The 24804-nt window shown below is 41.8% G+C and overlaps 2 protein-coding genes across 5 annotated transcripts; one reads left to right on the top strand and one right to left on the bottom strand.

Annotated features, from left to right (window-relative positions):
* Nucleotides 1-181: 181 nt before the first annotated feature.
* On the top strand, nt 182-1897 carry LOC101477757 (small ribosomal subunit protein eS27). Its single transcript, XM_004554952.5, has 4 exons — nt 182-329; nt 1025-1133; nt 1222-1332; nt 1425-1897. The coding sequence occupies exons 1-4, from the start codon at nt 324-326 to the stop codon at nt 1451-1453; spliced, it is 255 nt and encodes an 84-aa protein (XP_004555009.1). The 5' UTR covers nt 182-323; the 3' UTR covers nt 1454-1897.
* tpm4a (tropomyosin 4a) lies at nt 1740-24163 on the bottom strand. 4 transcript variants are annotated; one of them, XM_004554948.6, is made up of 9 exons: nt 23820-24163; nt 20955-21080; nt 6670-6803; nt 6418-6535; nt 6239-6309; nt 6052-6127; nt 4980-5042; nt 4676-4745; nt 1740-2929 (listed from the first exon to the last, which is right to left on the bottom strand). In XM_004554948.6, exons 1-9 carry the CDS (start codon nt 23931-23933, stop codon nt 2847-2849), a joined length of 855 nt encoding a protein of 284 aa, XP_004555005.1. In that variant the 5' UTR covers nt 23934-24163; the 3' UTR covers nt 1740-2846. The 4 variants fall into 4 exon arrangements, with proteins under 4 accessions (XP_004555005.1, XP_004555008.1, XP_004555004.1 ...); XM_004554947.6 differs by lacking the exon at nt 1740-2929 and adding an exon at nt 3557-3762; XM_004554951.6 differs by lacking the exons at nt 20955-21080; nt 23820-24163 and adding an exon at nt 14233-14802.
* Nucleotides 24164-24804: the final 641 nt, after the last annotated feature.

Below are 24804 nucleotides of genomic sequence, written 5' to 3'. Positions count from 1 at the left end.
TTATTTATTTTTTTTTACAACAGGTGTTTTTAAGACCTGTTTAGATTTTGTTTTAAAAAATAAATAACTAAAAGGCTAAATTAAAGCAGACCTTTTCCAGTACACTTTCCATTCTCTTACAGCTGTGCTGTTTGTTAAACACGTAGTGTGCATTCAGCACGGACCTACTTAGGCCCCTCCCTTACACGAAGCCTCCGCCTACTCGATTCTTATAACTCAGACCTACACCAAACTACAGGTGGATTTAGTGACGAGCATAGCGGGCTTAGTTTGCTATATCATTTATTTACATTTGACGAGAAAACCGGACGATCTGAGCAAAAATGTCTGTAAGTGAAAATCTTCTTATAATTTTTAGATTTGACTGTTTTTGTTAGAAATATTAGAAAGTAGAACAGTTCTGACTGACAGAAAGATGCTTTAATAGTATTTTGTGAACTAAGAAATACAACATTGTACTGAATTTTAAAAAGAGTGGCAATAAAGTGAGTAATATTTTTTTTAACTCTTGTAATATTGAACTTGTAGCAACATGTTATATACTGCTATCTGCCCATTGTTCTTGTACTGTACGAATGATGCTTGGGCTTGTCTGGACATGTTGCTCCTCTAACTAGCAATTCATTCTTCAGACTGTAGGGGGCATACGGCTATAAAACATATTGCGGTACATCTCTTAAGACAATCCTGTCTTCTTCTTTCACCTCAGCGGATCATCTGTCTTCATCTCACCCTATCCCCATCATCTTCCACTGTCACCTTTATCCAGTATATCCAATATTCAGCCTCTTCTCTAATTTCCAAACCAGTTAACCTGAGCTGTACAAATTCCTGTCAGCTATGCCTCCTGTCGTTTTGTTAGTGCTGTCTCCAAACCATACATCACAGCAGTTTTACCATGATCTTGTAAATAATCATTTTCATATTCTTATCCCTCCATTAACCCCATCCTGTCAGTAGCAGAACAATTGAATAGCTCATGTTTAAAAAATAAAAATAAAAAATGCTCTGCCTTTTCTTGCAGCTGGCTAAGGATCTGATGCACCCAAGTTTTGCCGAGGAGAGGAGGCAGCATAAGAAGAAGAGGCTGGTGCAGAATCCAAACTCTTACTTCATGGATGTTAAATGCATGGGTAGGAATTTTGGCTCATGGTGCAAAGTTTTAGGATTTATTTTTAGTTATGTGTGGCAAGCTCTAATTGATCTGCAAATGCTCATCAGGGTGTTACAGGATCACCACCATCTTCAGCCATGCCCAGACAGTGGTGCCCTGTGCAGGCTGCTCTATAATCCTTTGTAGGCCACGAGGGGGGAAATGCAGACTGACAGCAGGTAAGTACAATGCCAAAAACAGTAGCTTTGAATAAGATCCTCCTAATTTGCTTGCAAGACCTTGCTGAAATGTTTGACATTTCTCCCTCTAGGCTGCGCCTTCAGAAAGAAACAGACATGAACAGTAACGAACCTGGAACCATGCAGCAGAAATACCCAAGGATAATCGAGGCTGAGCGATGCCATGTTGCAAATCCTCAGCAAATAGAGAAATTGCCTCTATTTATCTAAATGAGTACGATTTGACCCCCGTGTGGGGCTGAATGAGACAGAATCATCTGAATGCATGTACACTCCAAAGCAGATTGACATAATGAAGCACTTTCCTGTAAAGACATTGTCATTACTTCTTCTGCATGAGTAAAATGCAACAATCAAATTTGCAAAAAACTTCAGACAAGTCATGATTTCTGTAAAACATTTTAATAGGTTGACATGGGTGGGGTGGGGGTGGGTGAATGAAGTATTTCATAACAGTCTCAACCAAATGTGAGGCACTCTCAGTGGCTCTGACATGAGATGAAACCACGATGACATCACAAAAAAAATAAAAACATTTCATGAATTGTCTGTGTTGTGTGTGTTCTTTGGTTTTGAGAGTTCCTCTGGCAAAAAGGAGTGGTGTAAATGAAACAAAACCCAAGGAAAAAAAAATACAACTTCTCACATTACCTAACATTATTCTACTATATACAATAAGTATCCATGGTTGATAAAACTTGACTGAGCTTCCAGTGGTTTGGGGTTTAGCTCACTCATATTGTAAATATTGGCTACACAATGGCATATTGTTGGTAATGATGCATTAGGTATCAGTGGTCAGGACGTCCGCATCAGGTTCAACACCTTGGCCAAAGAGGCATTACGTTATAATTAAATGTAAAGAAGTCTTAATCACTGAGCCTTGTTATCAGGTCATCTGTTCACGTGACTGTTGTGCTGTTCTAACACAAAAAGAGACTGAGACGAGCACAGATCTGTCAAATATCTGTTAATTTGCAGCCACTGGAGATAAAATGGAATAATAATAAGAAAAAAAAATGTTGACTAACTTCAAATCACCAGTAGGTGGCGCTTAAAAGCCACACAAGACTGAGCAAACCCCTATGCCATATGTAGCCTATGTATTAAAAATAATCAGAAGTGTAATGTATGTGCACATAATGTGTAAAATTAAGTCTGTTTAAGTGGTTGAGTGACCAAATCTGAGGTTTCTTTGGACAAATTTAGTGCCAGTTCTTTGTAAGTGGTCAAAAACGAATTTCTACAAGAACATCTGTAGGTTTAAAAAAAATAAAGTAGCAGTGGATTCAAAAAATCTTTATAAAAAAAAAAAGAAAAAAAAAAGTTGTGCTTGAAAAAGAAAAAAAAAAAAAAAAAAAGGGGACAAGCATTAAGTTAATCCCCCTTTAGGTGGGGAATAAAGATTTTACAGCTCGAAAGGCGGAATGGAGTCGAACGTTTAATGGAATGTTAATGACGACCTCATCCTCTCCAGCTTCCTCTGTGTGTGTTTATAAGCTGTTCAGCTCCTGCAGGGTCTGGTCCAGGACTTGGTGCATGCCCAGATTCTCCTCTTTGGCATGTGATAGTTTCTCTGGGGAGAAGAAGAAGAAGAAATATGACACTGTGAACCCTCAATCACCAGTTAGCAGTGCTCGCTCATTTCATGCCACTGTAATCTCTTCGTGAGGTTTGTCACACAGCACCCCTTTTTTTAAAGACTGCACAAAGGTCAGTGTTACTGGGCAGATGTTTTGCATAACTGGTTTGGTTAAGTTGTGCCACATGCAAAAAATAAAAATCAACCACTACAGAGTACCTTTCATGCATAAACTGCTGGAAGACTGTTAGTGGGATCATACAGGATGGACTTTTTAAAGGACTCGTTTGCTGCACAGTGAAGTCATTCGTATATCCCACCTTGTGGAAATGGCATTAAGATCTATGCATACTTTATGGACATAGAAATCAGAAACTACCAAAGCGTGTAGATTAAAACCCAGGTGACTGCAAACTATTAATCCACACTAAAACCAGAAATGCTCACCTTTGTAAAACTGATATTCAGATGAACGCGTAGAGTAACAACTAATCATAAAATACACTGTTAATAAGAAAATCATAGTAACCTATATAGTTAGCTCAGACTTTGCATCAAACAGTTCATAATTTCCTTACACACTGGCAACAAACAAACAAAAAACAGACAAAAGCTGCAAACTAGGAAAGAAAACGAGCTTTAATGAATTATGTTTTGCATAGTAAGATGAGCAGAGGCACATACGATCAGAGGAGATGAACATTTAGAGGCACAGCAGACAGAGAGAAAGAGCGAAACATGTCTCTACAGAGATGTCATGTCATTGAGGGCATGGTCCAGCTCCTCGCTAATGGCCTTGTACTTCAGCTTCTGAGCATACAATTCATCTGGACGCCAGAGGTCGACAAGAAGCAGAGGCAGGTGCCAACGACAGCAGCGACACAAGCAAGCCGAAAGCAGGACGAGAGCGAGAGACAGATGGAGGCAAAGAGCAGAGGGAGAAAGGAAGAGACAAAAAAATAGGTCAGCCTTTTTAAAGATGCAGAAATGCTTGGAAGAAAGAATGATGAATACCTAATAAATGCTCAAAGCTCTTCACGTTTGTTTTTTGTTGCTGGGGGAGCTTTGAGCATTTAAGACTTTTGTGAAAGTCTCATAAAACTGATCCAATAAATCCATGAACTCAGCTGCCTGTGGTTCAACAACTGAACGATCCTGACCTAAAAAAAAAAATATGAGTACATTCTGTCCTCTTTGCTGCCGCTGCAGCTTCGTGGCTGACATGGAATACTTGTCCTTCAGTAACAAGGGTCTTTTATTAGCCTGTCTTAGTGAAATAGTTTCCATACATTTGGTTCCTGTGGAAAATCCTCTTTTCCACAGGAAAAAAAATTCCAGTGATGCTGAAATAGGACACCTCTTCTAGAACTCAGGCCAAAACTCAGGTAAGTGATTTTGCAACTGTGTATGAAGATGTGCTCGTAGTTCATCAGCAAATAAATCACCATTTAATGAAACTGAACGCATCTTTGCAGGTTCACTTAAAGCTAGCAGACAAAATGATTTGGGCTCTGGGTGGCTGTGGCTACAATGTAGCTTGCCATCACCAGTGTGTGAATGTGTGTGTGAATGGGTGGATGACTGGATATGTAAAGCGCTTTGGGGTCCTTAGGGACTAGTAAAGCGCTATATAAATACAGGCCATTTACCATTTACATGTTCTGTTAAAAAAGAAAAAGATTTTGGGCCACAGATGCTGCAAATCCCCCAAAAACCTCAATATGAATGTGACTCTCGTACCTTCCAGGTCATCGATGCTCTTTTCCAGTTTGGCAACTGTCCTCTCGGCAAACTCTGCACGGGTTTCAGCCTGGGAGGAATTCAGACAAAGCATGTCAAAACAAACTGATGAGCGCCAACAAACACATCCATCATGAAAGACTGCAACAGGAGAGCTTTTCAGCCAGCCTTGCTAAGCTTATGGAAATGTCACATTTAACATTTTAGTGATGGGGGGGAAAATGCTACAAATGTCTCTGAATGACTGGATTATTCTCACTATTATAATTTTATTCTTAATTCTGTGAAAACACCATCATCTCACCTCCTTCAGTTTGTCAGTCAGAACTTTGATCTCCTCTTCGTACTTGTCTTCTTTTTCTGAGTACTGGTGACAGACAGAGAGGCAAAGAAACAGCATTAGCTCACACTTAGCTTTCAGCAGCAAACGTGCACACAATGGGAGCACAAAACGGCACCATCCCAGGATTATTATTGCTTTGAGAGCTCATGGCGCCACTCCCTCGCTGGCACGTAACAGGAAAGGTGTTGGCTTGTCCTGGGAACAAGTTCTGCTGTTACGCTAACCACTGCAGGTCGGTTTCAAAGACAAGCCATGCCATATTTGCTAAAGAAAAGTTGTCATGAGGTAAACCTGGCATGAGGTAAACCTGGCATGCCGTTGCACTGCATGCCTGTGCACGGGCGGGAATGAAGCAGACACATTTCTGAGTGCGGCAGGTTTCTACTGGCTGCTTATATACACACACCTGAAACACCTTACGTAGCCAGTAACACCACTCATACACACATGAAAAAGGAAAAAAAAGCATCAGTGGCTAATTTGTCATGCGGTAGATAAGTTGGTGTGCAAACATATATTTAAACAGCTGCATATCAAAGGAGTTCAGGTGCCGAGCTCCCTTATATAATAGCTTGAGTGCAAAATAAATGGTTTTAAGGAGGGCCTGATGATACACAGTTATAATGGAGGTAGTATGAAACAGTCCTTTGCCATGTGGTCTCTCTCTCTCTCTGAGGACAGCTCACCCAAATTACGGTGCACCGAGCCATGAGTAAAGCCCTAATGATAGGATTCGTGTGTGCATGGTGCCAGACTTGGTGTTCAGTATATATATTTAGTTTTTCTGTTTGTGTTTGTGAAAGACAATGAAAGCAACTGCCTAAAGTTTTAGTTTGTTTTGTCATATTATTAGATGTTCACAAATCACATTGATGCATTTTGACAGGAAACCTTTTTTTCCTCCTTTACTGGATAAAATCAGATTTTTTTTTTCTATATTTGGAAGATTCTTGTTTGGAAAAACATCACCAATCTCCAGAAAGCCAAAGCAGAATTATTACTTCTTAAAGTGTCAATGCATTTCGTCTTGTACCTTCTCAGACTGGGCTTCTAAGGACTTCAGGTTGTTGGTCACATTTTTCAGCTCCTCCTCTAGGTCACTGGCTTTACTGTAAGGAGAATCCCACACATACTTTGTTTTAATCTGCGAGCCGCACAAGAGACCATGCATCTGTATGAGAGTCAATGGATTTATACATTTGTGCGCTTATTGCATTTACCATTCTGAGAGCTCGGCCCTCTCCTCAGCTCTCTCCAGCTCGCCCTCCAAGATCACCAGTTTACGAGCCACCTGAGAAAGAAAAAGAGAAATATTTTAAACTCAAAAAACTAAGAGGCTATTAACGATCTGAATAAGGGAATTTCTCTCTTGCACTTAAGCCGTCACTGTCAGAATCACCTCCTCGTATTTGCGGTCGGCCTCCTCTGCGATGTGTTTGGCCTCCTTCAGCTGCATCTCCTGAATCTCCATCTTCTCCTCATCCTTCATCGCTCGGTTCTCAATCACCTTCATTCCTCTGGGATGACAGGACACAGCGTGAGGAGAGGACAGACTTTCTTTTGTGAAAGTCAGGTGAACTAGATAACACATGTTCTCCCGCGCAAGGCAGACTTTTTCTCTACTTGTGTCTAATGCGAATAAGAAACTGACCTCTCGCTCTCATCTGCAGCCTTCTCTGCCTCCTCCAGTTTCTGCAGCGCTGTGGCCAGTCTCTCCTGGGCACGGTCCAGCTCCTCCTCCACCAGCTGGATCCTACGGTTAAGAGCTGCTACCTCACCCTCTGCCTGCAAAGGAAAAAAATAAAAAAATAGGAAGAACTTTAGTCATGCATTTATTCAACTTTAAGTCACCCGAAGTTGTCTGTCGTCCTCCACCATAAAACAGGAAGAGAAGGAAATGACACAATGACAGAAGTCGGGGGAAAGAACTTTTCACCCTGTTTTCAGCAATTGTTGCAACAAAAATCAGTGAATGTCCAAACCAACCAGAAGGACGTAATTTTAAAAGTAAAAGGGAATAAAAATTAACATCTTGTAGATTTAAGCAAGGCCTGTGTGGACAGGATATGGTGATGTCCTGTCTACACTTCCCTAACAACTACTGTTATCAGGAGGTTGAATCTCTGTCTTTTTTTAAACTTAGTTCCTCATCCAACAAATTGATGCATCACTTTAAAACCAAACCACATCTATTATGAACAAAAGTCCAAAAATGAACTCAAGTGTTGCATATTTCACCACATGAAACACTTTTTTTTTAAAGCTGTCAATGGAAGAGCAGCTATACAGTCACACAGTACAATGCCTACCCAGAACTCTGATAAAAATATTTAAATACAGCCACCTGAATATAATCATGGTGCTATGACGACAGGGAAATATTCACCCTTATCATTCATATCCTAATCCTCACTAACAAAGTGAATCCAAACAAAGGCTGCAAGTGAGTGAGTGAGTGAGTGAGGGGGAGACAGTGTAATCTACTCTGTGTGCTCTCTGGGGTCACTCGGGTTTCTCAAATCAAAATGTGACGGTTAAAATGTGAAATGGAGGCAGCTGGAGGTCGTTGGGAGATTCGTCCATAAAAGCAGGGCCCAACTCTAACCGTCTTTAATGAGAACATGCTGCATCTGGCTGGAAAGTGTAATTCCTTACAATGTAGCAGGACGTCTGAGCGAAACATTTAGACAAACTCAATTTCCGGTGATGCTCAAGCCACAACTGGGCAAAGGAGGGAGAACGAATGGGCTTCTGCTCGTCTGCCCTCGATAAACAAAAAGCCAGAAAGAGGAAAAAAGAAAGCAAACAGACAACTACACAAGAATTTCCTCTGTTGGTCGGGGAGTTTATCCAACAATCATCTCCTTGGGAGTTGCATTCAAAGTAAAAACTGACCTCAGTCTTAGCATAACACAAAGAACCTGCTGTTAAAATGAAAGTTCACAACCAGACCGATAAGTTGCTGAACCATTCACTGAAACCCGGAGTACTCACACAAGTTTATTATGTTTACAACCTCGCAGGCTGTATTCTCTGCTCTGATGAGGGCAGCAGTTAGTAGGTCAGTGACTCATTAGCCAGTTTTTCAGTCCAGCAATCGCTCTGATCAACCGTCAGTGTCTCCACCATTCAGCTTACAGGCAGAGGAGTCATTCTGCGCAGAAACTGGTGACCGAAAGTCACAAATAGAAAATGAGATGACTGATAAGAAGGACCAATGCAAAGAACAGAGAGCTTAAATATACTGAGACTTCCATTCTGTCATAGACTCGATATGTTCAGGAAATCCAAGCATGATGGCACAGGCTTCATTCTCATTTTTAGTATTTTCTCCATCTTGCATCCATCTAATCTAATCTTGGCCTGGTGACCCGCCACTCCCACCGCCGGTCGTCTGTGTGTTTTTTTTTTTCCCACCCTCTTCTTCATCCTCTCCCAGGTCCTCCCCTGCTGCACAGAAAGCTCACAGGGGAGGCCACCCATACGAGACAGGAAATGTCTGCCTAACTATCGCTGACGTGTCTCAAAACCGCCGGCACTTGACAGACGTTGAAAACCGAACCGGACACAGAATGAATGAAAAATCATAAATCGCTCAGAACATCTTGAAATCTCATCAGCAGTGTCGCTCGCACAGGTCTGCATCCATCGATGCCACATCTGGCTGCCCAGAAACGTTACCTAGTATTCAACTGCAACCTGAAATAACAGATATTGGTACTTCCTGTGTCCTGAATGGAGCAATGTCCAGCACGCAAACAAACATGCTATTCATCTGTTTTAGGTCATCTACGTTAGCGCACCAGCTGCTGTAATGTGCTTCCAGACACGCACACGCTCTGCAAACATGCAAACAGACACTCTTATTGCACCAATCTCTGCCTCTCTCAAACACACACACACACACACACACACACACACACACACACACACACACCAGCTATCCAGTCTCCTACCCAGTAAACTGCATTCAAGTATCAAAACAGACAAACATAAAAACCTCAGCTAACACCGGTATGGTGGCAGTGACAGAAATGTGTGCAACCTGGTGCCTTATCTGCCATCTGCTCATAGCAAAAAAGGCAGGGAGTGGGGGAGCCCCATACAGACAGAGACACCCTTGTGTCAGGTTTAAAAGGAAAAAAAATGAATGTATTTACAGGTTATCTCATGCTTCTAATTGACTGAGCTGTGAACAAAGAAGAGCCTTTCCTGTAAATCCTGAATGCACAGTTTTAGCCACAGACTCTTTTGCAGCTTTAGAAAATCATTTAACCTTGGCCGGTGCAGCCACAAGCCCAGCAGCAAAAGCGGACTGAAAAGTATTCAGAGCCTTTGTGCGAACACGATGTCAAAACAATGTTACCATAAATGCCAAGAAACAAGAAGTAAGGTTAACGACGAGCTTTCACTACTCATCATATAGCAAATGAGGATCTTGAAAAAAGGTGACAGGAAGTATGCTGCCCAACATCCTTTCATTTCCTCCCTTTGATTGTTCTTTCTTTCACTGCTCCGTCTGTCTCTCTGGCCATGCCCCTTCCTTTAGCACCCACTTTTCATTCTTTGGCTGCCAGGGACGCACCCTGCCTTATATGGTAAAACAAACTATGGAGAATGTTTGTGGTGGAGTATCAGGAAGACTGAGGCAACAACCACGCAGACTTTAAAAGATACTGGGACACAAGTAGCTGCTCTGTTGTCACCGTAAGTTAATATGTCACCAGCTTTCTAAGTCAGGAATGGAGCTTTACTACTCAGTGCAACCAGCAGGCTGTGTGGCTATTAGAGCCACAAGATTCCTAAAGCTTTAGCTCAACATTTCGGGAACTAAATTCTAGTGTGAGATTTAAAAAAAATAAAAATAAAAACCACTGTTAACAGTCTCAAAACACAAAACTTTGGGCTGACAAAATAGTCCCCAGCTACAGTGGAGACTATGGATAAGCTGCGGATTTAAAGAGCCTAACTGCCATCATTCCCAGCCAATAAATAGTGTTAATTAGTGAGCTTAGATGGGCTGATTTCAGCAGATTACACTGACTGACTGCCATAGTTTCATTTTATTGTGCAGCAAGAAAGCAGTGCAAGATGTTCCATGACATTAAGCTACCTTTTTAACAGACACTGCATTAGTAAGTGGCACAGACTACGGTACTACTGATGGCATAGAGTGATTCATCTGTCTTAGTTGAAGTTAGAGCACTCGAAGTGAGGCTGCAGACTGCTGGGAGTGACTTAAGAAATACCTGAGTGTATTACATATGTTAGAGACAGCATCAAGGACAAGTGAAAGAGGAATCTAATTACTGGCTGATTTCAGGGCAGTGGGCTAATGAGCGGCACAATGCTGTTGGGGTTCAGTGCAAGTTATTCCTGACTGCCTGCTGCTCTTAAAGTTACTCTGTGTTGGTTCGTGACAGAAAGAAAGTGTGTAATCATTTCCCACAAAGATCTGGCATGCAAAGAAAGCTGCATAAAGTATAAGCCAGTCTGTCATGAAGTATGTAAAAGACGGTTGTTAAACATTCAGACAAGCATCACAATGAGCTCCTTCAGCGCTAAACAATTTGTCGCCATTTAAAAGCATGTACTCAGACTTTTAGGAGGATCTCGACTCTGGTCTGAGTCTTCAGCTCAGTGTGTCTAATCCTAATCAGAGGCTGATTGCAACCCATTTGTGAACCGCACCACCAGGAATCCACAAACCATAAGAAAAACCAAATTTTTCCAGCGTTGATGCAATCTAACTTTCCAGATAAATATTAACAGGGTGATTTTTACCTGCAGGTCAAATATGAATCCCGGTAATCCGAGTTTCCTTCAGGTTACCATTTCCACTCTGCATTCACAAGCAAACAGACTCGCTGAAGTGACTCACTTTCATGGACTCTAAAAGCAGTTCAAACAACTTGGTGCTGTATACATGCTATTTAACGACATTACAGCAAATTCGCCTGTGCTAGGACTAACCGAACAAATATAACCCACTCCTCGTTTGAATGAGAACCCTCAGCCTTGGCCTGCATAATCAGCAAAGCCACAAGCCACTTACATGGGAGTGTTCCCCAGGATGCCAGCGACTGCCAAAAAGTATCAACATGTGGCAGTTATATTTGGAAAGTTGAGCTATTCCCAGGGAGAAAGTCCAAAGAAAACAGTGAAATCAGGAAGTAATTCTTTCCACAGAATCTGCTGGAGACTCCTAGAGGCCCAGCAGAAAGCCTTAGCTGACCGCACAAAGCAACAAACGAACACCTTTAGCTCAGCAGATGAGTGTGGGGACGTCGTTTTTCACGATAAGCATTTTTTTGAATGGCTTCCTGCAATTTACTCTCGATATGAGATGCAAGTAAACAAATACAGTTGCCATAAGTGTAGGATGCAACTTCAGTGTGTCTAATTAAATGTTGTAGTGCAAAAAAAGACTGCAGACTTCTGCTCTACATGGAGAGAATAGTGTTAGTAACTATAAGAACATAACAGGACACTAAAGATGAAGTGGCACATCAATGTAGAAATACCAACTTCACCGAGCACAGTAATCTTCCTGTTGATCAGGGCTGGAGCCAGGGGACAGGAAGTGTTGGGAGTAGAAGCGCAGGAAGTACTGGACCAGGGTCGGCAGCCGACATCCTGGGAGGGTCAGTCGGAGGGAGGGCGTGCGTGGGGATTCCTCAGTAAGAATTCCACTTCCCTTTTTATATTTATTTCTGTATTTCAACTTGCGTGTGGTGAAACACTGATGCTCACCATGGCAACTGTAAGTTGTCCTCACAACAGCCTCAATTTCAGAAAAGGAAGCAGATATTTTTTCCCCGTCTCTTTTTCTTATTTTGGTCATGACTGATTGTTTAAACTAATCGTGTCATTATTAAGTGTCTGACAGAAGGAGAAGCACTCAAATTTGCTTCCATGTTCCAAAAACAACTAATCTGCTTCATCTGTGCTCTTTACAGGACTCCGAACACAGTCAAAACGATCACCTCTGACCCGACTCTGCTGCGAAAACTGAACGAATTCATGTAGAGAAATAGTGGCTATAAACAAAAAGCATCACAAGCCTTTGACTACAACCTTAAATCATTACCGAGAGGTTAAGAAACATCCCCAGAAGCGTCAAAACCACAATAACATGAAGCAATTTTCTTTATCAGCGAGAGACGTAGCCAACGTTTTTGTACTCCCTCACACATTTTTAAAGAATGATTCATTACACGCAGCAAGGTTCTTGTTTTGATCTCCCCGCACTCAGAAGGATTTTCTGTGCCAAGGAATAACTCCAGGTTGTCCTAATTATTCACACATGGGACCACACCAGCCTCGCCACACAGTTGCACCCCTGTGTTCGACTTTGAATGGAGGGACATGTGGGACATCAAACTGCTTGTGCACGTTAATCCTGACAGGAATGAAAAAAAATTTTTAAATGCAGCATCCACTCTGAAGATAAGAGTTTAACCACACCCTCCCATTTCAGTGTAAACACACTATACAAGACATACTTATAAGTACTGGTCAACAACTATAAGTTCACCTCTGAAACCTGGTTCATCAGTTTTGAAATGCTGGACCAAACTGACCAGCCAGTCTGTCTCATATGCAATAAAAAATTTTCTAACAATTAATTTCTTAAAAAAAGCACAACCCTTTCAGCTCTTCATTGATGTGAGACCACACATGCACCCTGACAGCAGATGTAGTTATACGGGGCATCCCCATATCATTCATTCATTCAGTTACCATTCCTGTGTCAGTGTTTTGAAGTTCATGCTGCAGTTTGCACAAACATTGAACAGAAACACTTGTAAAGTACACAAAGCACCCACTGAACAACCACAAACTGCAACACAAACAAGCCAACTATGAAGCCAAACTTCTTAAACCGATACGGTATGTGAGTCCATACCAAAATAATTACCCACACACCCATTGGCCAAATTAAAAAGGTGGCCTGTTACCTAATAGCCATCCTGTAACAAAGGGCTTTGCCTTGCAGCAGGCCCAACTCCTTTCATCAGTTCAGCTGCCATATCTTTACTGCCACACCTTCCCCTCCCACCCTCCTGAAGTCTTTCTCATTGTCCTATCATTAAAATAACTCCTATGCAAAAAGTATGGCACTGTGTGCCATAAAGCAGCACGTGAAACGAGTCAAAAACTGTTGCCTAACTGTGCTGCTACTAAGCGTTTCTCTCTCTCTCCCCTCCAGCCACTACCTTTTCTGCATGTGAAGCCATAAAACTCGGATGTGGGCACAGTCAAGAGACAGGCAGGTGACAGACCCGCCAATTACTCAATATATGAGTCACATCTGACACATTGAAGGCAATGGTTAAAGACGCTCAATTTGTGGAACTTTAGCAATGACTAATTTCAGCCCAAGCTGAGCAAATAACCCAAACTTTACAGTTTAATGTAAAGAGGTGTGGAAAACAGCTTTCAGTTGTTTCATTGTTCAACTTCACCAATTTACAGTTTTATAATAAAAAACTTAAAGGTGATCTCAACTGTTACTGACTGTTGATTGACTGATCAATGAAGCAGCTGATCTTTTGCTTCTAGCTGAAAACAGCAACATTTTTAGAGCTACTCCTTTGTGTCCCTAATAACAGAGGAGACACTCTTTAACTGTGCCCTGTATTTTCCGATCATCTGTGGAGGCCCGAGGGTCAGCCCTTCAACCAGACAGCTGCCGAGGGAAAACAGCCACCCTTGCCGAAGTGCCTTTGAGCAAATCAGTGTTAAAAAGTGAATTCCATTGAAATTCCAAGTCCAAAACATTGTCCCATTAACCCGCAAACCAAATGGAATCTGACTGAAAATATAGTCACAATTATGATACAATTAACACAAGAATTGTTTGACTTTAAAAGAAATAAACTGGTCAGGCTAATAGATTCGCCTCAATTTGCACAATCACTTCAACGCTGTCTACGTGGTCTAATCACTGTAGTTTCACAGCGGCCTTCAAGTCACACGGAGCATGCGCGAAGAGCTGTAGGAATCCAAACTTTTTTTTCGTTGCAGACCAACGCCTTGCATTGTGGCACATTCACGCCCGCCACCAGTGAATCAATGACATGAGACTAATAAGACTTTCTAGAGCCCGAGAGGCGAATACGAACAATTCAGTCCGTGTTTAATGATTATAATACATGGGAAATGGCGACAATAGAAAAAGCTAGAACAATAGAGGAGTTGATTGTCTCACTTTTTCCCGGAGCTCCCGTTCACTGTCCAGCTCTCTCTGTAGGACCTGAGCCCGATCTTCTGCGTCGTCGGCCTGCTGCTGCAAACACTGAATCTTTCTCTTCACAGCATCCAGAGAGTTCACACCTGCCATTGTTTACTATTTCCTTACTTAACTTAAGACTAAACGTAAAAAAATAAAACAGTTATGACTATGTATATGTTGTGCAAAAACGAGGCCACTGATTCCTGCTTATTTGGTCTATTCAGAGTAGTTGAGTAACAGAAAAATAAGACTTTTGTTCGTTGATTTAAAAAAAAAAAAAAAAAAAAGAAAGGAAAAACGAGAAAAATAGGCGTGAGTCCGGAGATAAAGTATGAGGAATGTAAAGGAGTCACTCAAGTGCAGCAAAAAGTTATATAACTAGGAAGCGTGAGTGTCCAGGTGTTCCCCGAGTGTTTCTTCTGGATTGTAGGAATGAAAAGTTCATGAGCGGCGCAGAAAGTGGTCCTCGGGAATGTAGGTAGCCGTTTTGGTCCGGACTCAGCTTCAGTTAGAGTTTGAGGAGCATACAGAATAAGCTGCGCGGTGAGAAGAGCGCCAGACTGTGGCGGAGGAGGAGAGTGAGTGATTGGGTCGATGACGCCGAAGAGGGCGGGGCTTGAGAGTGAGTGAGTGTGTGTAAAAAGCTGATCCCTGTGACTGATGTGAGCACTGCTGCGAGACTTTGAAAAGAAAAAGGAGAGCCAGGATGAATTACTTTCAGTCATTGTGAAGGCGCAGTGTCCATTGTTTAGTTGTCTCACACAAACTTGATGTGACAGTTAAATTTCCCCTGAGTTTGTACTGCCTCCAGTGAAGTGTGAATAATTTGAGTATTTCCTCTTTTAAAAACCCCCACACAATTATATTTCATTCTGTCATCGTGGACTACTGGTTAAAGTGCCACTCTGCATATACCATTCTAACTTCATGGTGGAAATCCAAACCTAAGCAGCAGCGATTAATGTGTTTTGGATGGCAACAGGTTATTTAACCTTAAACGACCACGTGGTCACAGAGAAGCTGTTGCTCCATTTCAGAGGGGTCATACAACTGGCCTGCATCAAGCACAGAATACAGCTAAGGAGAATGATTAAAACTAGTGAGGAAGAAACACTTATCAGTGAGGCTCAATGGAAAAAAAAAAGGCTTGTGTTTGCTATGGGGCATAAAGATAGGACAAAGGTCACGTGGTCTGATGAGTCCAGATTTGTCTTCTTCCAGAATGATCAGTGGATCAGGCAGATAAAGTGATGCATCCACATGCATCTACTGTACAAGCCTGTGCTGTGGGGGCAACACTAATGATCCGAGGCAGCTTTACCTGACCGGATCCAGGTTCAGTTAACATGCCCCCCAAAAACTGAGGTCACCTGACTACCTGAATACACTGAATGACCCGGACTTTCTATCAATTGATTTTTTTTCTTCTCTGATGGCACATGCATATTTCAAAATGGCATGCTAGGGTTAGTTGGGCTCAGACTGTGCAAGTATCCTTATTATTCTTGACATGAATATAGAGCAGGGGTAGACAACTCCAGGCCTCGAGTGCTGGTGTCCTGCAGGTTTTAGATATCACCCTGGGTCAGCACACCTGAATCAAATGATTAGTTCGTTACCAGGCCTCTGGAGGACTTCATGAGATTTTGAGGAGGTAATTTAGCAATTTGAATCAGCTGTGTTGGATCAAGGACACATCTAAAACCTGCAGGACACCGGCACTCGAGGCCTGGAGTTGCCTACCCTGATGTAGAGCAAGGGGCAACCTCTAGAGGTGAAGCTAGCAGTAAAGTACCAAAAACGGCAATACCTTAAATTGCCACTTGAGGCTTGCTAAAAGCAGGTAAATTTAATTGGCTCAAATGTTCAAATACTAAACTTCACTGCAGAAATAAGCATGTTTAAAGCCAGATACTAACGCGGGTTTTTTTTGTTTGTTTGTTTTTTCCTTTTATGACCCATTTTAATTAACTAAAGTGATGCACAACTAGGCCCATGGTCACACTGAGCAAACATATGCCAGCTAGGTTGCTATACTATCTGCTAAATTCGATCTTACCTAATATGAGGAGGTCTCTGAAATAGACCTCTCGGCCATATTTGAGATGTTGGTGTGTTTTTTCAGCAATTTTAATGCAGTAATCAGACAAATAATATGGCAGTCTACAGATACACGCAGCTAACCCAGGTTGCTACTGTTAGCTGATAACCTATCTCTAGATCTTCTCGTCCATATACGGTCACTTCAAGCTCTAAAAAAAGGGAAAAAATGGTGAGACTTCTCACCAGGTCTGCACAAACCAACGGGTAAGGTCACGATGGCTATATCCATCTTTTATTTACAGCATCTGGTCTCAAGTGACCACTTGTGTAATAGAATGTCATGCCCCTGCTCAATATGACAATAAAGACCTAGATTATTTCAGTGGGCAAAGACCAGAAATTGTGACTGGTGTGCTGGAATTTAAAAGAAGACGTCAGAATAAGTATTCCTTGGTGTGTTGCAGGCCATTTAAACAGCCCAAGATGATTAGTGAACCTCTAATATATTTCTAAATCCTTTTCAAAATTTTCATTATGTCGAATAAGACACCACCGGTGCCCAAAGGAGTACACACACTGTTTTTGCTGAGGACACGTGATTACTTGTATGCTGCTTAAAGAATGTGGCCATATGTGGCCCCGGCACCCTCCAGATGTAGTCAGTTATCTTGGGTTGACACCCACACTAACCAGTAACCTAAGCCACTAAGCCAAAAAGAAAAAAAGGGGGTAGCTAATGTAGGAGTGCAAAAAAGTGCTGCTGGTTCCAAAAACAAGACTCCATGTTCAAATACCGAGCTTTCAGAGCATTAAGAAACATGTCTACAGCCTCATGCAAAAAAATAAGATTTCCCCATCTAATATCAACTCATGGGAGTCTAGTCTTTTTTGTAACATCCTCATGGGTACTGGAGTTAGGGGTGTAACTTCTTTGATAGACAGGCATCCAGACACAGGCATCTCTAGCTGATATCTCTGGTTGGCCTCACATTCACTAACTGCAGTCACTGAGCTCGACCCCTCCACTGTGTTTATGCTGTTGGTGCCATTTGGTGTATTATATTACAGCTTACTTGTGCTTACAGTATTTTATTACTTAGTTACCATTAATTAGCTGATATCTAGATTGTACAGAACAGTTTATGGACAGAAATTGATAGCCAAGCCTTAGCTGATAACTCAGCACTGCCCTTACATTAATGATGTGTATATATATATATCCATCCATCCATCCATCCATTCGCTACCGCTGATCCTTTTCAGGGTCGCGGGGGGTGCTGGAGCCAATCCCAGCTGTCATAGGGCGAGAGGCGGGGTACACCATGGACAGGTCGCCAGTCTGTCGCAGGGCCAACACACAAGGACAGACAACCATTCATACTCACATTCACACCTAGTGGCAATTTGGATTTTCCAATTAACCTATCCCCACAAACTGCATGTCTTTGGACGGTGGGAGGAAGCCGGAGTACCCGGAGGGAACCCACGCAGACACGGGGAGAACATGCAAACTCCACACAGAAAGACCCCGGCCTGATGGTGGAATTGAACTCAGGACCTTCTTGCTGTGCGGCAACAGTGCTAACCACCGTGCCACCGTATATATATATATATATATATATATAAAATTCCAACTTCTGACCTCTCAGTAAACCCGCAACTCTCTAAATAGAAATGTGTTAGTGTTTGTCTTGAAGCAGAGAGCAAATACAGAATACATGAACCACTTCCCTGCTGACTGATGATGTGCATTGTGTGGGTGTAAATCAAATTTATTCTTCATTTTTCATGTTTCACTGCTTGCCCTGCCTGTGTTTACCCCCCATCGGCTCCTATTCACACGATCAGCCTGGGAGCTTGAATATGTCGGGCGGACGGGCAAGTAGGCCAGCAGATTTCAGCCGAGGCTCATCTCAGATTCAGTCCTGCTGTTCTCAACAAGAAGAACATGTCTCACAGTCAGTCTCATGTGTTGATTGAGCTGCTCTCTCTCTGATTTGGCCCTTGCACCAGAAAAGCTGGAAGCATTGATTTCATTAGACACAGGAGTGTGGGCCTTTCTGTTTGCCTTAGCTACATTCCTCACATACCAGAGCCCCCCCTGCCTGTTCTCTGCTCTCTCCGCCCGGCTGACCAGCTTTGCCCTAAAACTGCGACTGTTGCTGCTGTGATTGGTGTAATCAATGCCTGTACCAAGACCACATGCGCTAACTTTACTTTTCACTGCACTGTGTTTAAGTACTTAGATCTATAAGGATAGACTCTTCGTCTGGTGGCTTGAGCTAGCAATAAACAGTGATGATCTAAATATCAGCACGTCTGCTCTGGTGCCCTTTTTCATGAATCATAAACGGTTTGCTTGCAGGAGCTGCTGGCTCATTCCTCTGTTTTCCCAGTCGTTTTCAGGTTTCCAATTTTGGTCGGTGTGAATTCAGATGCGTAATGACTTGACTGCTTCCTCTAATAAGTGACATGTGGAGGGGAATTCATGGAAGTGGAGCAGAGCAGACTTCATAATTTGATGTCACTCTGTACTCTGTGGTAAATCTAAAAAAATGCCATAGTGGACATCTATTTTTTAACACAACTCGCACTGCTTGAGTTCTCTTTCCAAACACTATAGGACACCCAAGAGTGATAGCTACAGGTCATGCTCTGGGTTTTCAAGGGGCCCACTTGACCCAGTTTATATGTGAGGCTTCTCAGAACCATCCTGAGTTTATTTAATCACTGCGTGAGGATAAACCAGCATGTCTCAGCCCCTAGGTCTATGTCTATATAGCAGGCACTTCCCTTCTCTTTGTGTTTAGTGCAACATCACATTTCCCTGGGATATCCTCCATGAGACTAAAACAATACCACATCTTAGTGGAAGGTGGGGGAGGTTTGTGCATGACTCTTCTCTCTCTGTGCTCACTTTGCTTCGTAATGCTGTGGTACTGCTTTCCCCTACTTTTTATTAAAATGCCATTTAACTGATAAACAGGTATACTGTAAACAGTATTGTATGTTTGTGATATATGTGATTCCCCCTTCCACCCATACAAACACACAGTAACGGACACAAGCAAGCAAACACACAGCTGTGCTGCATGAATCACCACTGACAGATATACAACCATGTGGTTTGTGGTGATGCCAATCTAAAATATGACCGCCTTTCCCAGATTGCAGCTGATTAGGCTCAGGAGAACTGCCAATTCCAATGTTCTGCTACATTTACTCAATTAACTGTTTCTGTCCACAAACAAGATCCATATAGGATTTCTCAGTGGTGGTTACATTTATTTACATCTTTACATGAGAAAAAGTAAATACTCCAGAGCCAAAAAATGTTGCCATTGCAAGTTTGAGTTTAGTTAAAGGGGAAGTCTGTTTACAGCTTTTGGTCCAGCTGTGTCTCCATCATTTGGCTCTGACTGCAAGACTGCGAGTTTGACAATAAAGTAATTTGGTGGTGTGAAGTTAGAAATAAAAAAAGCTTATCAGACTTCTTTCACCGCCTCCTTAGTCATGCCTGAAGTTTGTGGGTTAAGCTACCTGAAGCTACAGCTAGAGGTTGAAATGCATTGTTGGATATGTAGGCAGTGTGCTTCTTAACGAAGAATTAAAAAAACATAATAGCTTCCAAATGTTCAAATTAGTCAGCTTGGACATGAAATGCTATTAAACCTGCTAAGTCGTTAGAACAAAGTCTGTTTGATGTGGGACTGCACTGATTTCCACTGATGTAAGAACAGCCCAAGTAATAGTGCTGCATTCACAGCGAGTGAGTGGTCGTCTTGTTCCCTGTCTCTTGTAAGTGCAATGCAGTGAGCTTACAAGAGGCAGGTTATTGACTAATTATCTCCCCTTGTGTCCTAGATGTGCCCATAACTTGCACATTCATGTATCAAACTGACTTTTAAATGCTACATAATTTATTTAGTTAAAGTCCAAAAGCATCATAAATACTTAAAATATTTAAAAATCCTTAAAGTACCAAAAGTGAATTTAGGCATATAAACTGTTTTGTGTTGTTTGTTTTAATTTTAGTTATCACCTTTAGTAAATTGTATTAGAACATGTGAAGTGGCACAAAATGAAAAACTCTTATATTTTTTGCATGTTTGTCCCTTTGCAATTTGTTGTAAATGTCCCTCCTCATGTTTGTGTAACTGTAAATGTCAGAACATATGTCATGATGAGGCTTACAGTGTGTGTGTGTGTGTGTGTGTGTGTGTGTGTGTGTGTGTGTGTGTGTGTGTGTGTGTGTGTGTGTGTGTGTGTGTGTGTGTGTGTTTGGGTGAATGGATTATAGTCTAACCGTGTGCTCATCTTTCAGGAGTGGCTGCACAGGAATGTAACTGTCTCTGAAGTGCTCCAAATCGTTCACCGAGGATCAAAGCAAAGCCACAGCTGGTGCCGGCTTAGAAAGAGTCCAGCTGTGGAAGAATGGTCCCTAGTTTTCAGTAGTGCCACAGTAATGTGTGCATGCCAGAGTCAGATGAAACAAGTATTAACATCCTTTGTTCTTCTTTACGGGATTCAAGGATTCAGTGACTGTAATGGTCATGGTTATTTGGCAGTTTGATTTCTAGTTTAACTTTGAGTAAAGTGTCCTGAAAATGAAGTGACACCGAACCCTCCTGTGTGTGTGCGTGCCGTTCACTCACATCTGCAGCTTTCTTCTCAGACAGTTCCAGTTTCTCCTGAGCATCTTTCAGGCCCTCAGAGAATTTGTCCAGTTCATCTTCCGTCTGCTTCATCTTCTTCTGCAGATCCAGTAACTCCTCCTCCAACTAAAACAAAGGATACTGTTAGTGCTGTTTTTTTCATTTTAACTCAGTTTAGCATGAAAACCTTAGATGAACCTCTATTCTATTCTAGTCTATTCTAGTGTAGTGTAGTCTGGCCTGGTGTTGTATTGGATAGGATTCTATTCTGGTCTGGCCTGGTCCATTCTAGTCTCTGTTTTTTTCTGTTCTTAGATTCGATTTGATTCAATTCTATTCTATTCTAGTATAGTGTGGTCTGGTCTGTTATGTTCTCTTGTGTTCTGTTCTATTCCCTTCTGGTCTGGTCTATTCTAGTCTCTGTTCTGTTCGGTGATTTGGTATTCTATTCTATTCTATTCTGATGGAGTCTGGTGTGGTCGGTTCTTCTATTCTATTCTTTTCTATTCTATTCTGGTGTAGTCTTTTCTATTGTATTCTGATGGAGTCTGGTGTGGTCGGTTCTTCTATTCTATTCTATTGTATTCTGATGGAGTCTGGTATGGTCGGTTCTTCTATTCTATTCTTTTCTATTCTATTCTATTCTGGTGTAGTCTTTTCTATTCTATTCTATGGTGATGGAGTCTGGTGTGGTCGGTTCTTCTATTCTATTCTTTTCTATTCTATTGTATTCTGATGGAGTCTGGTATGGTCGGTTCTTCTATTCTATTCTTTTCTATTCTATTCTATTCTGGTGTAGTCTTTTCTATTCTATTCTATGGTGATGGAGTCTGGTGTGGTCGGTTCTTCTATTCTATTCTTTTCTATTCTATTCTATGGTGATGGAGTCTGGTGTGGTCGGTTCTTCTATTCTATTCTTTTCTATTCTATTCTATTCTGATGGAGTCTGGTGTGGTCGGTTCTTCTATTCTATTCTTTTCTATTCTATTCTGGTGTAGTCTTTTCTATTGTATTCTGATGGAGTCTGGTGTGGTCGGTTCTTCTATTCTATTCTATTGTATTCTGATGGAGTCTGGTATGGTCGGTTCTTCTATTCTATTCTTTTCTATTCTATTCTATTCTGGTGTAGTCTTTTCTATTCTATTCTATGGTGATGGAGTCTGGTGTGGTCGGTTCTTCTATTCTATTCTTTTCTATTCTATTGTATTCTGATGGAGTCTGGTATGGTCGGTTCTTCTATTCTATTCTATTGTATTCTGATGGAGTCTGGTATGGTCGGTTCTTCTATTCTATTCTTTTCTATTCTATTCTATTCTGGTGTAGTCTTTTCTATTCTATTCTATGGTGATGGAGTCTGGTGTGGTCGGTTCTTCTATTCTATTCTTTTCTATTCTATTCTATGGTGATGGAGTCTGGTGTGGTCGGTTCTTCTATTCTATTCTTTTCTATTCTATTCTATTCTGGTGTAGTCTTTTCTATTCTATTCTGATGGAGTCTGGTATGGTCGGTTCTTCTATTCTGTTCTATTCTATTCTATTCTATTTGCATTCATCTGAGCACTGAGACCATCATATCTATTCTCACAGATGAATGAACCTTTGCAAAGATATAATGATGAAACTTTTATCGAGTTAACAACTGCTGAGCAAAATGATGGTTGAAAGGAAACCAAGTTAAGCAACTGATAAAGCTGCGGTGGCTAATTTGCAAGCAGAACTGTGTTTATGATGTTTGGAGAACATTTATTTAAATGGCATCACCCTCTCATGACAAGAACTCTGGTATGCGGTCTAATCTCTTTTCTCTTTCTCCCTTTTCTTCTCTCTCTCTCTCTCTCTCTCAGGGTTAGCTGTTCCCCCTAATCAGTGTTCCCCTCTGAGTCCATGAAGTACATCTGATAACCCTGCTGTGTCCCACACTGCCGATCTCTTCTGGGCTCTAAAAATACAGCTGTTATCAGCGAGAACACACAGACGCCTGGAACCATAAGTTGTGTGTGTGTGTGTGTGCACGCATGCACGTGTGTCTAATCCTCCATTTGTGTGTCTATGCATGTCCATTTGCATGCTTATTAAGGGTCACACAGTCTCCATAATGGCTGTTCTTTTAAATAGGTCCTCTCTATAAAGCGGTTGAGGTGGACTTGTTTTCTTTCCCCAAAGACCAAATCCTGGTCCTGGGTGGTCTCATCACTTGTGTACCGGTGGTGCTGACCAGTTCAAGTGAAGAGAAGTTCAAACTACTGTTTTCCTGCAGATCTCATTTAGTACAGCTTTGTTTAAAGAATAAAAAAGTAACGAGTGGAAACTGAAAGCCACGATTTGCACCTCATTTGATCCAAAGTCAGCAATTTAATAACTTCCAAACTTTCCTGGACCTGTGGTTGGATCATCTGTACTATGAGGCATTCCTCAGAAAAGAAAAAGAAAAAAAAGTTAAACTACTTCCTAAAATATTTCCCAGCAAAGTAAACCAGTAAATTAACTGTGAAGAATGTAGAATAAATAAATGTAAGAACTGTTTACACACCGTGTCCTTGTAGGTATGTCTGGTATGGTTTGAATGTCGTGATTAGTTTAAGAACTGGATAGAAAGAAAAGTCTTCAGAGAAAAGCACATTTACTGGGTGTGGACATTTCTTTTTTCATGAAAAACTGTTTTGAAATAAATTTCGCTTCAGAAGTTGCAACTAATCAGTAAATCTATAAGTAAACTATAAACTTAATCTATACATTTTTGCTTAATATACAGTTCTAGTTGCGTATTTCCAAAATCAGATCAATATCCCTAAAAAATATCTAAAATTTTTTCTATATGCGCTGGAATCCCTTGTGATCCATCTCTTTCTTGCTCTGTCTTTCCCACCTGCTTGCATTTGTCCTCTGCCGCCTTCTTGTCTGTCTCTGCCTGCTCGGCCCGGTCGATGGCATTCTCCTTATCCAGTTTCAGCATTTGCATCTTCTTCTTGATGGCCTCCATGGTGGCTGCTCGGCTGGATTTTCTCCCTCTGAGATGTTCAAACGCACCGTTAAAAGTTTGGGCTCTCGCTGAGATGTAGGAGATTCAGCCTTGCTTGCAGTGCAGGAGAAAGCTCGAGCTGAACAAAGCTGCAGAGAAAGCGAGAAAGCAAGAGAGGCAGAGACAGAAAAGGAGAGACAGATGGAAGGAGACAGAAAGAGCTGTGAACAGAGATGGAGAGTCAAGCCCTATAAGGATGGTTATTTAAACTTCAACAGAACCTGCCTCCAGTCTCCACTCACCACCCCTATTGCCATCCTCCTCCCATGTTTCCCCCTCCCTCCCTACATCCATCACTTTTCTCCATCCTCTCACTCTCTGTCCATTCCTCTCTTCATTCAGCCACTCACCACTCTGCGTCCACTCCATCCTTACTCCCTGGCTATCACTCTCTTAGACACACACTCCACCCTATCAAACCCATCCAAGCTCGCTCTCAGGAATGGTCTGGCTGCTCCGCTCTTCAGCCGTGGACGATCTCCTTATTTGGGTTGCTATGTTTTCACAAAGAGACGGAGATCAGACGCGCAGGTCCTGTTTCCACATTTAACCCCCTGTCAATGGCTACAAGTCCTGCTGGCACACAGCATCTCGCACTCAAAGCCTTAGAGAGTGCGTATATAAGACAAACAGAGATAGACGGGCAAAGTAGAAGGAGACAGGTAGAAAGGAGACTATAGAAAGGAAGTTTCCATGATGTGATCGCTCTATTGTGACTTTTAAGCCATTTAAAGTGAGGGTGTTGGCTTATCCCAATTCATTACTGTGTCAAGAAGACTAAAACAGAATAGAGGCATTGATGTGGTCTGAAAGGAGACATAAAGGAAACTCG

The sequence above is a fragment of the Maylandia zebra genome, linkage group LG23 (genome assembly GCF_041146795.1).
Source record: "Maylandia zebra isolate NMK-2024a linkage group LG23, Mzebra_GT3a, whole genome shotgun sequence".
Lineage (NCBI taxonomy): Eukaryota > Metazoa > Chordata > Actinopteri > Cichliformes > Cichlidae > Maylandia > Maylandia zebra.
Note: the sequence above shows the minus strand (reverse complement) of the source record. Positions and strands in the feature narration are given on the sequence as shown.